This window comes from Salvelinus sp. IW2-2015, linkage group LG26 (genome assembly GCF_002910315.2).
Source record: "Salvelinus sp. IW2-2015 linkage group LG26, ASM291031v2, whole genome shotgun sequence".
NCBI classification, from domain to species: domain Eukaryota; kingdom Metazoa; phylum Chordata; class Actinopteri; order Salmoniformes; family Salmonidae; genus Salvelinus; species Salvelinus sp. IW2-2015.
Window position 1 is genome coordinate 9,624,132 of NC_036866.1, and position 16,862 is coordinate 9,640,993.

The 16,862-nt window shown below is 43.1% G+C and overlaps 1 protein-coding gene and 1 long non-coding RNA gene across 2 annotated transcripts in view; both read right to left on the reverse strand.

Annotated features, from left to right (window-relative positions):
* Positions 1-16,862, reverse strand: part of LOC111952986 (microtubule-associated serine/threonine-protein kinase 3) — a 62,428-nt gene that overhangs the window by 18,311 nt on the left and 27,255 nt on the right. The window contains 13 exon segments of the mRNA XM_023972037.2: positions 2,061-2,162; positions 2,262-2,427; positions 2,702-2,834; positions 2,918-3,056; positions 3,463-3,671; positions 3,944-4,032; positions 5,870-5,931; positions 6,052-6,184; positions 6,384-6,485; positions 9,042-9,251; positions 9,391-9,466; positions 11,013-11,170; positions 12,532-12,610. Of these exon segments, the coding sequence (XP_023827805.2) occupies positions 2,061-2,162; positions 2,262-2,427; positions 2,702-2,834; positions 2,918-3,056; positions 3,463-3,671; positions 3,944-4,032; positions 5,870-5,931; positions 6,052-6,184; positions 6,384-6,485; positions 9,042-9,251; positions 9,391-9,466; positions 11,013-11,170; positions 12,532-12,610 (1,658 nt within the window).
* On the reverse strand, positions 578-1,215 carry LOC111952987 (uncharacterized). The gene is made up of 3 exons (XR_002875793.2): positions 1,157-1,215; positions 940-1,072; positions 578-667 (listed from the first exon to the last, which is right to left on the reverse strand). It is a non-coding gene; the product is annotated as an uncharacterized lncRNA (long non-coding RNA).

Here is a 16,862-nt window from a genome sequence, read left to right on the forward strand (position 1 = left end):
TAAATTCCATGTGGATTGGACATAAATTCCATGTGGGATTGGACATAATAATTCCATGTGGGATTGGACATGAATTCCATGTGGGATTGGACATGAATTCCATGTGGGATTGGACATGAATTCCATGTGGGATTGGACATGAATTCCATGTGGATTGGACATGAATTCATGTGGGATTGGACATGAATTCCATGTGGGATTGGACATGAATTCCATGTGGGATTGGACATGAATTCCATGTGGGATTGCATGAATTCCATGTGGGATGTTAGTAGGACATTGGAATGTGCAGAGTGGTTTACGTACCTGTCCCCAGGCGCTCCAGGGGCTCTGCCTCAGCAGCCGTGTGATCATGTCCTGGGCGCTGCAGGTAAAGCTTCGTCCCCATCGGGCCAGGTGATGTCATCTGTACATCGGGCAGCACACATTAATGAGAGGATCTCCACATTGAACACCATTTTAAAAGCCTATACACTGTTTATATTCCATCAATGGATACTTGCCACTGACAACCTGCCAAAGAGTTCCTGGGGCGTGTCCCCAAAGAAGGGCACACATCCAACCAGGAACTCATACAGGATGACTCCCATGGCCCACCAGTCTACTGGCTTCCATAGCCCTGTCTCAGTATCACCTCTGGGGCTATGTACTCTGGGGTGCCACACACCTAGAGAACCCACACGATAATGTTGAATTATACCGTTAGCGTGTGTATTTTTAACACATTGAATTTAGTTACACAGTAGTTATGAGATGGTACACTATACTGGGTTGAGTATTTGACCTGGTATAGGTGTGTGAATATGTGCTTTTGTGTTCAAGACATGTGTCTGGCATTTTCAGTATATTGTTGTCATATGCCTTACTATGGAGCTGAATGTACTTTATTTATAGTGAAAGGACAAATAAAGGGTTAAGTTTTACAGCACTGACTCTCACCTGTTTGTCGATGAACTCCCTGGTGTCTTTCTCCATGTGACCCTCATACAGGTTGGTAGTCATGTTCATCAGGCCAACTCTGGACAGGCCAAAGTCAGTCAGTTTGATGTGGCCCATAGAGGTGATCAACAAGCTGCAGGGGGATGGAGAGAAATGTTCAAACTACACTTTCTTCAACTTGAGCGTGTGTAAAGACTAAAGCTGGTTCTGTACTCACTTGTCAGGTTTGAGGTCTCTATGGACGATGCCGTAGTTGTGAAGGTACTCTAAGGCCAGACAGTCTCAGCAAAGTACATCGGGTCATGTCCACAGGAAGGGGGCCCATGTTCTTCAGCAGGTTGGCACAGTCCCCACCTACAAGAGATAACACCCATTATGCTTCTGTAACAGTATAACTTTATGGCGTCCCTCCGCCCGACCCGGGCGCGAACCAGGGACCCTCTGCACACATCAACAACGGTTGCCCACGAAGTCGTTACCCATCGCTCCACAAAGGCCGCGGCCCTTGCAGAACAAGGGGCAACACTATCTAGGTTTCAGAGCAAGTGACGTAACTGATTGAAACGCTACTAGCGCGTACCCGCTAACTAGCTAGCCATTTCACATCCGTTACATCACTCACCCTTTTCAACCTCCCCTTTTCCGCAGCCCAGTGATCCGGGTCAACAGCATCAATGTAACAGTATATACATTAAACCGTCCCTCGCCCCGACCGCGGCGCGAGACCAGGGCTTCTGCACACATCAACGTCGCCCACGAAGCATCGTTACCATCACTCCACAAAGGCCGCGGCCCTTGCAGAACAAGGGGCAACACTACATCTAGGTTTCAGAGCAAGTGACGTAACTGATTGAAACGCTACTTAGCGCGTACCTAACTAGCTAGCCATTTCACATCCGTTACACTTCAGCTACGAGAAATCATGGGTGGAACACATTCACCGTTCCAACTTTTTTCATTCAGTCCGCCTCTTTTAGAAACATGAAGATTGGACATGAATTCCATGTGGGATTGGACATGAATTCCATGTGGGATTGGACATGAATTCCATGTGGGATTGGACATGAATTCCATGTGGGATGTTAGTAGGACATTGGAATGTAGCAGAGTGGTTTACGTACCTGTCCCCAGGCGCTCCAGAGGGCTCTGCCTCAGCAGCCGTGTGATCATGTCCTGGGCGTCTGCAGGTAAAGCTTCGTCCCCATCGGGCCAGGTGATGTCATCTGTACATCGGGCAAGCACACATTAATGAGAGGATCTCCACATTGAACACCATTTTAAAAAGCCTATACACTGTTTATATTCCATCAATGGATACTTGCCACTGACAACCTGCCCAAAGAGTTCCTCGGGCGTGTCCCCAAAGAAGGGCACACATCCAACCAGGAACTCATACAGGATGACTCCCATGGCCCACCAGTCTACTGGCTTCCCATAGCCCTGTCTCAGTATCACCTCTGGGGCTATGTACTCTGGGGTGCCACACACCTAGAGAACCACACCGATAATGTTGAATTATACCGTTAGCGTGTGTATTTTTAACACATTGAAATTTAGTTACACAGTAGTTATGAGATGGTACACCTATACTGGGTTGAGTATTTGACCTGGTATAAGTGTGTGAATATGTGCTTTTGTGTTCAAGACATGTGTCTGGCATTTTCAGTATATTGTTGTCATATGCCTTACTATGGAGCTGAATGTACTTTATTTATAGTGAAAGGACAAATAAAGGGTTAAGTTTTACAGCACTGACTCTCACCTGTTTGTCGATGAACTCCCTGGTGTCTTTCTCCATGTGACCCTCATACAGGTTGGTAGTCATGTTCATCAGGCCAACTCTGGACAGGCCAAAGTCAGTCAGTTTGATGTGGCCCATAGAGGTGATCAACAAGCTGCAGGGGGATGGAGAGAAATGTTCAAACTACACTTTCTTCAACTTGAGCTGTGTAAAGACTAAAGCTGGTTCTGTACTCACTTGTCAGGTTTGAGGTCTCTATGGACGATGCCGTAGTTGTGAAGGTACTCTAAGGCCAGCACAGTCTCAGCAAAGTACATCCGGGTCATGTCCACAGGAAGGGGGCCCATGTTCTTCAGCAGGTTGGCACAGTCCCCACCTACAAGAGATAACCAACCATTATGCTTCTGTAACAGTATAACTTTATGGCGTCCCCTCGCCCCGACCCGGGCGCGAACCAGGGACCCTCTGCACACATCAACAACGGTTGCCCACGAAGCATCGTTACCCATCGCTCCACAAAGGCCGCGGCCCTTGCAGAACAAGGGGCAACACTACATCTAGGTTTCAGAGCAAGTGACGTAACTGATTGAAACGCTACTAGCGCGTACCCGCTAACTAGCTAGCCATTTCACATCCGTTACACTTCAGCTACGAGAAATCATGGGTGGAACACATTCACCGTTCCAACTTTTTTCATTCAGTCCGCCTCTTTTAGAAACATGATAAACGAGGGAGTCATGATAAACATATCAGTCTTGGGGTAGATCATCATATGACATTACCTTCCACATACTCCATCACCATGCACAGGTGGCGTCGTGTCTCGAAGGAGCAAAACATGGAGACTACGAAGGGGTTCTCAGCGAAGGTCAGGATGTCCCGCTCCACAAACACCTGCTGGATCTGGTTCCTCAGGACTAGGTTCTGCCGGTTGATCTTCTTCATGGCGAAACGCTGCCGGGTGTTTCTGTGACGGACCAGGTACACAGCCCTGCCAACCGCCACAGAACAAGAGCCATGGTCATTCAAGACCTCCACATTGATAAACCATGACTACAGGGGTAGGTTAATTCATAGTAAGTGGAAGTGTAGTCTATTTTTTCAGTAGTTCTCTAAATGTTTATCATGACATAAGTCTATCATGACATAAGTCTACAGTTGACCTTTTAACTTGAACCTTTAACTGACTATGGCTGAGTGCATTGATTTAAAGTAAATATATGTATGCTGGTGTGGTTAACCACCTGCCTGTTTAGCGCTTACCCATAAGCTCCATTACTGATGAGCTTGATGGTTTCAAAGTCACTCTCCAGTGGTTTCCTTCGCGTTGGGGTCTGTGGACACTTGTTCTGCTGCAAATAGTGCAAACAACAAGAGAAGTGTCATGACTGTCCACGAAGAATCCAAACAGGTCAGATCAGGTTTGAAATGAATAACTTCAACCAGACCCCCTCTCACGTGCAGAGGATGGAGCTGGTGGGGATTAACAGCTCGCGTTCTGTTGTAAATCAAAAGGAGAAGATTCAGGTCTCCCTCTCCAAATTCACCAAAGGAATGTGTCTTTGTCTCAAGAGACTTTTCCCACCGAAACTCTAACACGTTCAAAAGCGAATACTGGAACAATATTTCTAACATAGAACATGGGGAATGGTCAGAGATAATCTATAGAACACTAATGTCATAGTGTTTGTTATTTTGTGGTGTCATTAAAAAAATGTATAAAGGAAATACTGTAACTTGGAAAGTATGCCCAATACATGTACGAAGTTTCCATCCGATGTGTTGCGCATGTCATATGAAAAATTATTAAAGTGTTTTTGTTAAGTGAGGGATGTGATTTTAGGATCCATAAGAGATCATTGATTTACATAAACTTTGAACAGTGACAAGTCACGCCCCTGAGTGAGGTCAAAGAGCGTGTCAGCCTGACGAAACCGCCCTTTTGAACAAACTGTATAAAATGATGGGTTAAGAAATGAACATACTAGACCAGAGAGACGTAGAGCTGCAGCTCACATTTAAAAGTGGTCTAAACTCTGAATCTCAACACGAGGTAGAGACAATAAAATCACCTCCAGGACAATCACTGGTACGGCTGATTAGCTGTCCTAAGTAAAGTATCTTCGAAAGTGAATTTAAGTGGGACCATTCTACTACTCTGTTCAAACCATCGTATTACGCTACTCTCATCACCCCACTGGGAACCATCGACACGGCTGGCTAGTCTATCTCCAAAGAAGCATCTTCAGGCGCGAATGGAAGGAAAACCAATTCTGTAGTTCTGTTCAGGACTACATGACAAGTCACCGGATACCGGACAACTACAGAGAAGAACAACAGTAAAAGAGTTGTGGGAACCATTTTTTGGGCAATCAGAGCCTTACAAGTGTGCCGCGAAAAGGCCCAACCCCCATTCCAAGGCCCTGTCCAATGAGATAGATATAGCATTTCACGTAGCATTCATGATTTCTTACTCAAGGAGGGCGGCGGTTCATGTGCAAAGTATATGATATTAGTAAATGAGTAGTTTCTAAATGTACTAAGGTTAAGTGTCTCTGTCCCTCTCTGCCCCCCTCCTCCTCCATCTCTTTTGTATCAAGCAGCCATATTGTCATTCCGCTAGGGACCTGTTTTTAACCTATTAAGTGTGTATGTTTATTCTGTATTACCATTTACTTAGCTAGTAAATAAATAAATAAACCAATTTGTGTCGTACTGAATCATAAGGCTCAGGTTTTTGCAGATGCAAGGAGGTTACAACTGTTCAGAATGATGATATGATCAAGTTTATGATTAATAAGTTGACTATTTATAGATGTGATAGGTAAAGATCTTTAGAGTTTAATTCGGGAGATGGTAACTCTTTAAAGAACCACTCTCGTGGTGCCCCAGATCCTAATGAGTTAATTGTTTCATGATTAATTTAATTGGATAACAATTAAACATATTTAGGTAATTAGATAAATAACAGTCTTCAGATTAATGTTAAAGTCAAGTCACGACAAGTTAGGAGGCTCACATTATAAAGAAGGTGCCCACGGACTCATTATCCGACTGGCACAGGTATGATTACATAGCCAGACTACTAAATTAAGTCATGTAAACAAAGCTGCTATCAGAACCTATATTGTYAATTGAAAGTCCTGTTATTTTATTCTGCAGGCTCTCTCAGGGTGGCTAACTCCTTACCTGCACCGACTCATCAAACTTCACTGTCATTGACGGAGCAGACTGTTCAAGCTGTACCATATCTAAAAGAGCAGGGGAGAAAGATATGATTGAACAGCAAAGCATGATATTGACTGGTTCTGGACGTCTGCCTCAAGTGCGGGAAATTCAGGTCAATGTTATGGCAAAAGATGTACCAWTACCTTCGAGGGGGTCGCGAGTCAAGCCCAGTTGGTTGATGATGTAACGTGGAATGTCCGTCTTGATGCCCTGGCCCTCTTTGGCGTGACCCTCGGCTGCCTCCAAAAGATGATAGAACTCTTCCGGGTCAAATTCCTGCCAATTACATCCAAGGCCCATTAAATTAGATTGGATTAAGGTGAATAAAATCACCTAGCCATGAAAGAGCTTATTGGCAATGCAGTGGCTTAAAAACCTTCCATTCCCCAAGCGACACAGATTAAGAGAGACGGCTTTCCATCGCTCTCAACAGAATCGCTCTAATTTTCAATCAGAATGAGACTTTCCATCTCACCAGGCACTCGAGCAGCCTCGCCGGTCGGGATATGATGATGAGAATCTTCTTCACCAGCTGGGTGATGACGGATACCTCCTCGCTCTCCGAGCGATCGTATGCCTGAAATGCAAAGACAAAATGTTGTCGGCTTTTTAACAGAGCATAACATGGAGATTCTCAACTTTGTTGAAGACACAGAGATCAAAAAGAGAAAAGCCTATTCACATCCATAGCAAGATTACAACCACATAGCATTAAAGCTAGCATACTATGTCCAAAACAACCTAGCTACATGCAGAATGATGACAGAATGGATATCTTGCAGAGATGGGTCCTGTCCAGAAAGAACCCCTAGCCCAGGGGTATTCAACTCTTACCCTACGAGGTCCGGACCCTGCTGGTTTTCTGTTCCACCTGATAATTACACCCATTGTCCCAGGTCTAAATCAGTCCCTTATTAGAGGGGAACAATGAAAGAAACGCAGTGGAACTGGCTTCGAGATCCAGAGTCGAGTTTGAGGGCGCCAGCCCTGACCCACTGGGGACACACTGGTTGAATCAACGTTTTCCACGTCATTTCAATTAAATTACATTTGAACCAACGTGGAATAGACGTCTGTGCACAGTGGGTAGGCACCTCTGTAGATCTAAGAGAACTGGATAAGTGTACGTAATATGGCAATAATTCCACCCAAATGCCGAGGGGGAAGGAGCTAGCCGCTAGGGGTTGTTCATGGACAGGACCACACAGTGCAGTTTCTTTTCAAATCTCTTTGGTGCCTTCAAGGGAAGAAATTACACTTGTGCTTGTTAGAAAATACTTCAGTGGATGATCAATTCCACAGAATAGATTGTTCTACAGTACACAAATCAGGAAGCCAATGGTTCTTAAGCCCTTACGCTATGCATCAGTATAGGAAACCCAATATAAGCATTGTAATCATGTTCTAGTTCATGAGGATCAAGAGGCAGAATAGCATTGGCGATTGCTGCGGTGTCCTTTGAGGTCAGGGGCAAGTGTCTGGACAGCTGTCAGTGTACAGACACACACAAAAAGAGGACAACTAACCATTTACCACACATTACATTTAGTGAGTTTGGCTTCAAGGCAAATTGCCTGCTCGGGTTAGAGTGGTGAGAGCAACACTGAGTTTTGAATAAGGGCAGCTCTGCGGAAGAGAATGCTCTGAAGTCTTATCTAGATGAACCACCTAGACACAGCAAGAATGCAGTGAGAACTCTTTTGAATTAAAGATGCAAACAGGAAATATGTTGTGCATCATGGAAAGACGCCTCACTGGAAACAACCCCACGGAACCACATGAAACGGGCTCAGTCAGAAACAAGCCAAAGCAATGAAGACAAATGTCTGAAGAAGGAAGCGAAAAGTAATGTGTCCCCCTGAACAGATGAATAAAACGTGGCAAGAAATATTACACACATGCGTATCCCCACAACAATGCGTCAGAGAGGACGTTACATTAAACAAACGAGAATATTACTCTTGCGTATTCCGAAAGCCGCCTGATTCAAACAGTGAGTCATCGTCGTTGAGTCTGCCTTGAATTAACATGGCTAGGGTGACAAACTGCACTAATGAAACCACATAACTAACACACCCCCCAAAAACAACTTATCTATTCCTCAGGTTGACATATCCATACCGTAGTTTTGAGGATATTTTGGTGCAAGAAAATTGGCCATGTCAAAGGATAATTTATTTCACTGTTTGGGAACACATTTATCATCTCAGCTGTGCCCCTGCCATGCCTGCTATCTGAAAGTACACACTGGCTGTCCACACAGGAGAAAGATGTTGCCATAGAAACAACCATTCTATCATAACAGTGATAAGACCATAGAATTAGAATACATTAGTCATTTAATAGGATCTATATGGATAAGACAGTACAGATCAGTCGCACTACCAATTAAGGGGAAATTCCATTTCCAAATCTATTGTGCGCTTTAGGGCTTGAGACTGTCTGGCCATTCGTTTCTCTTGGCCCAGCCTCAATCAATTCCTCTTGATTCAGCGCTATCACATTTGAATGTTTAACTGATGAACAAGTAGTTCATTTATACCCAGCAGCACTAATATGGTAGGGTTGTCTCTACATGTATATGGACAGTTTAATGATGTTGATGCTTCCCTAGACAGACAGCAGAATCAATGAGGGGAGGAAGTGATGTAACAGGCAAAGTTCATTGTCAGTGTTGGCATGAGGCTTTGCTCACTGAGTCACTGTTAGTGAACAGTGAACCGAAGCTAAAGGACAGAAGCCAGAAGATCCCTCAGGAATTGCTTAAATGCCATCAACTTTTCCCTCTGATACCAGACTATGGTCTTTCTTTTTTCATTCCGTCGGTCTTAAACTTTGAGAAAAACTCCATAACCTCTTTAGAAACGTATAAGGACAACCCATGAATATTTAACTTTAGACAGCTTAGTAAGTGCAAAAAGTAGCAGTAGAATCCTAAGCAAATCATGCAAATCATTAAACAATGGGTAGTCTGAGGGAACAGACTCAAGTGAGAGTTATCGGCTGATCACATTGTTGAATCTAAGATATATCAATATCATGGACAGTTATCGGTCGATCCCATTGAGGAATCTAAGATAGTTATCGATCACATTGCTAAACCCAGACGCAAAGACATTTGTGGACATCCCACCTCGTGGAGCAGCTTCTCCAGTTTATCCTGCAACTCCACAAAGTAGCGCGAGGTGACCAGGCCCGTGTGGGACTTGTCCAGACAGTCTCGGACCAGCTCCACCAGCTGGTGCTGGATGAAGCCCAGTACGCCGTCAGACAGTGGGAGGGTGCTTTCTGGGGAGCAGGCAGTGACGATATCCAGCAAGCGCTCCTCCATCTGCACTGTGGCCTAAAGACAACACACATTCACAAACACACACCGAAGCACTTGTTATGCAAGATCAGAGCGCATAAGCGTTCTGATTATTGCAAATACAAACAGACATTGCCTCCTGTACAAAAAGGGGGGAGAAGACAACATGACATACCTTAGGAAAACGTTCTTTGTAAACATGGTTCATCATGACGACCTCATTATCGAATGAACCCATTGTTCTTCCGGGGCTACAACAGAAAAGGACATGAAGCTGGTCAATTTCTATTATTCCAATCCAACCAAATGGACTGACAGAGCTCGGCCATTCTTATTGGGTGGGTGCAATCTTTTGAATAATGGCAAAAATGATCATCCCACAAAGATTTGTGGAAAAGTGATTGTGCACCATTTTGACAAAAAATGTAATATAATCCCTTCAAAACATCTAAATCAAAACTTTATTTTACTTCCAAGCTCATTTCCTGTTTTACTTTGCTACTTTAGATTTTTAAAAATAAATACTTTTTTTTTTTTACTCTTCAGTATTAGGTAAGACAACAGCTAAGATACTGTAAGTTATTGACCACATCTGTCTGGCCCATATATCCAACAAACAGGGCCTTAGTTTTACCCTTTTCCTGCTTAAATTCATTGTCCAAGAGTTAGGGGGACGGAGCAGAAACACACCCCATCAACAGACCCATTCTGGTTTTTTTTGCCATGAAAGAGGCCTCTGTTGCGGCAGATGGCAACCTGCCCACCACGCCCTGCAGCTGCTGCCCCCCCCCCCCCCGCCTAGCAGGTCCCCGCAGTGCTCTGCTAGCAAACCACCCACGCACGGCAACCCACGCCACGAGAACACAGGGAGCTGATGCCTGCCCAGGCTTAGGCAGGCACCACACTGCGGAGCATGGTACACAACGCCGCTCTCTTCTCTGCCTTAAGCCACACAGCAGCACCACGCACTGTGTCCTCCCGTCTGCATAGGGTATTTTGAAATACAGACGGTACGATTTTCAATACAATATTTGTTTGTTTTTTGTGTTTGGACAATCAGTTCCCTCCTTGATCAAGATCCCTGCTGCATCATTTTATTTAAAAAAAATATAAATGGGACTGCTGGCAATACCGTATACCTTGGTATGGGAAAGGGGATATATATTTAAGTGAATGGATTCAATCAAAATGTGCCTTCTGCATTTAACAGAACCCCTCTGAATCAGAGGTACGAGGGGGCTGCCTTAATCGACGTCCACGTCATCGGTGCCCGGGAAGCAGTTGTTGKKGGGGGGGGGGGGGGGGGSGGGGTTGACTGCCTTGCTGGCTTAGGGATTCGAACCAGTGACTTTTCGGTTACTGGCCCAACGCTCTTAACCGCTAGGCTACCTGCTGCCTACCGCCCAACCCCAGTAGTGAGCTTAGCCAGAGGTCAACTTGAGGCGTGCTGAATATCGGCAAATGCAAAATACTTTGCTTTACTTTGAATACAGGAATGACCACATTTGGGCTGAACACCCTTTGTCAATACTGGCAGCAGGGTTGGATTGCACAAAGCAGGATTGCTGGCTGGCTCCACTGTAAACACTCCACTGACTCAAGTTTAGTCCACACCTAGGCTCTCTCTTGTTTTGGAAGTACCAATTTGCATGTAGTAACTTCCAATGTCTGACAATAAAACTCCACAAAAACGAACGTATGGTGATGCATTAAATCTAATTTGGATGATATAGCACTTTATTATTATTTTTCAAGGACGGCTCATTACAGTTCAGGCGAGGGGTAACTGCCGGCTACCTGAGGCTGTGGGAGCGAGGGCGCATGAACGGTGAGGGTCGCACTTCCTCGTCGGCCACATTCTCCGAGCTGCGGAAGTGCTTGAACAGGAAGTGGAGTTGGTCTTGAGTGGGCTGGTAGGGCAGCTGGTGCAGGCGCTCCTGGGAGGAGGAGGAGGACTGGAGAAAAATAAGTACAGGGATGTGTTACATATTGTTCAAGGGTTCCATTGGTCTAGGTAAATGCCCACTCAAAAAAATCAACACAATATCCCACTGACATATGTAAGAGAACTGTGTTTGACATTATATTTTAAAATTCAAAAGCCAACACTTTATCCTGAAAGATGGAGGATTGGTATCGTATTTAGGACAAGAGAACGGTTATTTTTTCTTGCGGCTATTGAGGCTGAGCACATTCTTTTTGTTAATATTTTTATTCGATGAAAAGCACACACTGGCGACTTCTGGCAATCTGTCCAATTTTTCGCCCCATGAGTCCTGAATAGCAGTGATGTCCCTTTTCTGCCTGCACATAAAGAGGTCACGGAGGACCACTGACAGGCCTATTGTCCCAGTCTGACCTCGCCGCATGTGCCAAGTTTTACCTCATTAAACTCCCTAACAATGGAGGAACACAAGGCCTATTCTCATCTCATCATCTTTCTCCTACAGAATGGAGACCTTAAATTTTTCACATTGTCTCATATCGTTCTCCTACTCTGTACTTTAGTTTATTAATTAGACCATTTTTTAAAAACGAGCACACAACTTGAAAAAGCCATACATACATATGAGTAAAATCATGGAGGATAACACAAAGTCTGGGACTTATTTCCATTGTGGTCCTCTTGAGACAAGATGGCTAGACAGTGTCACGCAGGACATTTAGAGGGGAAAAGGAACCAAGTTAGTCTGTCAGAAACATGGACGCTGGTGGATTTGTGAGCAGAGGAGTTTGTATTTAGGGTTTGTTGAGACATATGAAGAGCATAGTCCTAATCTCTCATCAGTCGCAATAGAGCAGTGGTCCTACCCTTCCTCGGTGGAGGACACTCCACTGCTATAGAGCCCCCACACTTTCTTTCTCTCTTATAGAATACTTACACAACTGAAACTTATTCTGATGATTATGTTAATGCATAACTACTAACAATATTCACAGGGTAAGAAAAATATAAGATGAGGGCATTTGAGTGCGAACCACTAAGACACCAGACCATTGATAACGCTCTTCGAAAGCATCAAATCATATTACGAGCACAAATACAGAACATTAGCCCATCACGTCACACTTAATACATGCATGTCCTATGGACATTATCCACTGCAGGCTAGGAGTCAAACATGATGGCTCATTCAGACAGATGATGATTCCAGTCAGGATTTGTCGTGTCTGGTCACATGGTCAGTGTACATACATTGTCTCTGTCCGCCTCAGATGTATACCGTATATTATCCTATTCATATCTTGTTTAATGGTATATGTGGTGTTGTGAAACTCCAGTTTCATATGGCCCCTGTGGGGTTTAGAGACTTACAGAGACGGTAGAGCTGGGGGGATTGGTTCCATAGCCGGAAGAGGGGAGGGACGCCAGCGACCATCTTCTGCCTTCCGTTCTGGTGAAAAACGGACACACGCATTGTTATGTAACCTTGTATATTTACATATCATATCCCAAACTCCCTTATAACACGTGATGTCGTCCCCGCACTACAACGCTTTGCTGTGTCTTGTTATTACTTTGTTGTTCATGTAATATACATTGAGGGATTATGTTATGTGTAATCAATATGCACGTGTCACAGTGTATCTGGGCTGATGAAATAAAAGGGGATTTTATATTTTGGTTTGAGGAAATGTGGTTATCAATTTAAAGCTGGGCATGAGAAAAGCATGAAGGACAATATGATAAGCGAAAGAAGTACCTGTCTGTGCGAGCCATGTGGCTGAGGTCACGGCAGCAGGAGAAGCAGGAGAGATGGTGAACATGTTGAACTGTTACATCTCTACAGTCTCATGCTTAGACCAAACATGACTGTGATAGTGAGCCACTGACCTGTGACATTTCATTTGACATATGAAGTCTGACAATTGGCTTATGTGTCAGTCTTAATTTGTCTAGCCCAACACCAATTTAAAGAGCAAAGAAATGTGCATAGCACTTTTGTTGTTTCTACTGTAATCACCAGGGATATGGGTCACTGACATTAGAAGGGGCTCTAGTCCAGTGTAGTTATTTTTCAGCCCATTTCCAGAGACATTGTATAAAACCATGTCTTTTCCTATCACGTCTGGGTTAAGAAAAATCAAATTCTCTAGATTTGCATAACCAATAATGTGATGTGCCTTTATTCTAAATCAGAGATGGCTGTTAACATCAGGAATCTAAGTGTTTACAGGTTGCACTGGAAAAGACAGGGTCGTGAATAAATGGATGTTGAGTAACTGCGAGCACACTGCTGGCCAAATGTGGTTTTGAAGAGGATCAGATGAAAGCCTACTTAAAGCAAATCGCTCCAGCTTAAAGGATTGAGCAGTTCTTGGTTGAACGTTACGACAACCGCTATCAAACGCATTGTAAAGACATCAACACACTTCAATCAACAGTCATAGACTTTATATTTATACATCTTTGCACACACACACGAGCACRTATTCATGGATGACAAGGGAAGCCAGGATTCCCCAAGAAATGTACCAAGAAAAAAATTACATTAAATTATGTATTTTCATCTCTCAGTGTTTCATAATTTTCCTTTAATTCGCACGAGGCTGAATGTATCTCACAGGACTAAGTATACAAGCAAGCGAAAAAGTGCCCTTTTCTCTCTTTGTGTAGGCCATTTATCTGATACTGTCTGGTCAAAAAGAGTATGACATTGTTGCCGCCCTAGGCTTTGAATGCAAGCATTTGGCCTCCCTTGAAAAAAAGCATAAAATAATAGCCAATCAGCATTGAGCTAAACTGAGTGAGTTTACCTGTGAATGGTCCTGGTGCACCAAAAGAATGTGTTGAGGGACGCCAGTCTGGATTTGACTTCACTCCAACCACATCACATCGAGAGCAATACTGACAGAATTACTTGAATTCTTGCATTTCTTTGTTTTGTTGTCCTCCGGTGGCTAGCTATCCAGCTAAAATTGTCCCTTTCCTAAATTAGCAATGGTTGGCGATAAGATTTTGGACTTGTAGTTTTACTTAATTCTCCATACTGGCCAATGATTATAAAGGCGATTCTGAGCCAACCATAAATTCATACATTGTGCCCCTGGCCTGAGAGGATGGAAGTGCAATATGCACAGTAGCTAGATGTAGAAGGCTAATGTTAACTACAGTGGTGTAAAGTATTTAAGTAAAAAATACTTTAAAGTACTACTTAAGTCGTTTTTTTCAGTATCTGTACTTGACTATTTATATTTTTGACAACTTTTACTTCACTACATTCCTAAAGAAAATAATGTAATTTTTAATCCATACTTTTTCCCCCTCACACCTAAAAGTACTCGTTACATTTCAAATGCTAAGCAGGACAGGAAAATGGTCTGATTCACACACTTATCAAGAGAACATCCCTGGTCATCCCTACTGCCTCTGATCTGACGGACTCACTAAACACAAATGCTTCGTTCGTAAATAATATGAGTGTTGGTGTGCCCCTGGCTATCTGTAAATGAATAAAAAACAAGAACATTGTGCTGTCTGGTTTGCTTAATAAGGAATTTGCAATGATTTATACTTTTGTTTTTGATACTTAAGTACATTTTATCAATTACATTTACATTTAATACTTAAGTATATTTATAACCAAATACTTTTAGACTTCTACTCAAGTAGTATTTTACTGGCTGACTTTCACTTGAGTCATTTTCTACTAAGGTATCTTTACTTTTACTCAAGTATAACAATTGAGTACTTTTCCACCACTGGTTAACTAGCTAAAGTTGACCATGAAAGGAAGTTAGGCTAGCGAGCAAGCATTTTAGCCAGGTAGCCTAGGACAACAAAAAAATAAAAGCATGTACTGTATGACAGAGTCATAGAATGTTTTGTCAACATGAAAGAGAGGAGGATGGCATTGGTGTTTCTCTACAAGTAGGGTGAGTATATATATATATATCATGGTCGTATATATATCATATATATCATATGAATCAACAAGTTATAGAGCAAAAGTAATTATCACAACAAATACAGCCAAACGTTTGTACACAACTACTCATTCAAGGGTTTTTCTTTATTTTTTACTCTTTTCTACTTTGTAGACATCAAAACTATGAAATAACACATATGGAATCATTTAGTAACCAAAAGAGTGTTAAACAAATCTAAATATATTTTATATTTGAGATTCTTCAAAGTAGACACCATTTGCCTTGATGACAGCTTTGAACACTCTTGGCATTCTCTCAACCAGCTTCATGAGGTAGTCACCTGGAATGCATTTCAATTAACAGGTGTGCCTTGTTAAAAGTTAATGTATTTGAGCCAATCAATTGTGTTGTGACAAGGTAGGCGTGGTATACACAAGATAGCCCTATTTGGTAAAAGACCAAGTCCATAATATGGCAAGAACAGGTCAAATAAGCGATGAGAAACGGCAGTCCATCATTATTTTAAGACATGAAGGTCAATGCGGAAAATTTCAAGAACTTTGAACGTTTCGTCAAGTGCAGTTGCAAAAACCATCAAGCGCTGTGATGAAACTGGCTCTCATGTGTTTATTCATGGACCGCCACAGGAAAGGAAGACCCAGAGTTACCTCTGCTGCAGAGGATAATTTCATTAGAGTTACCAGCCTYAGCAATTGCAGCCTAAATAAATGCTTCAGAGTTCAAGTAACAGACACATCTCAACATCAACTATTCAGAGGAGACTGCGTGAATCAGGCCTTCATGGTTGAATTGCTGCAAAGAAACCACTAATAAAGAACACCAATACGAAGAAGAGATTTGCTTGGGCCAAGAAACGCAAGCAATGGACATTAGGCCGCTGAAAATCTGTCCTTTGGTCCGAGTCCAAATTTACGATTTTTGCTTTCAACCGCTGTGTCTTTGTGAGACGCAGAGTAAGTGAACGGATGAGCTCCGCATGTGTGGTTCCCACCGTGAAGCATGGAGGAGGAGGTGTGATGGTGCTTTTCTGGTGACACTCTCAGTGATTTGTTGAGAATTCAAGGCACACTTAACCAGCATGGCTACCAAGGCATTCTGCAGCGATACGCCATCCTATCTGGTTTGTGGTTAGTGGGACTATCATTTGTTTTTGAACAGGACAATGACCCAAAACACACCTCCAGGCTATGTAATGGCTATTTGACCAAGGAGAGTGATGGAGTGCTCCATCAGATGACCTGGCCTCCACAATCACCCAAACTCAACCCAAATGAGATGGTTTGGGATGAGTTGAACCACAAAGTGAAGGAGAAGCAGCTAATAAGTGCTCAGCATATGTGGGAACTCCTTCAAGACTGTTGGAAAAGCATTCCTCATGAAGCTGGTTGAGAGAATGCCTAGAGTGTGCAAAGCTGTCATCAAGGCACGGGATGGCTACATTGATGAATCTAAAATATATTTTGATTTGTTTAACACTTTTGGTTACTACATGATTCCATGTGTTATGTCATAGTTTTGATGTCTTCACTATTATTCTACAATGTAGAAAATAGTAAAAATAAAGAAAAACCCTTGAATGAGTAGGTGTGTCCAAACTTTTGACTGGTACTGTATCTTGTAATATGGCTTTTTTCCCCTGGATTGGCTTCCCCAGTGATTTTACCCACACACCGCTACTGCACACACACAGCTACATCAATGTGTACTACTGTATAGACCCACACTGGACCGGAAAGCCYCTTGCTGTGAGGTTAG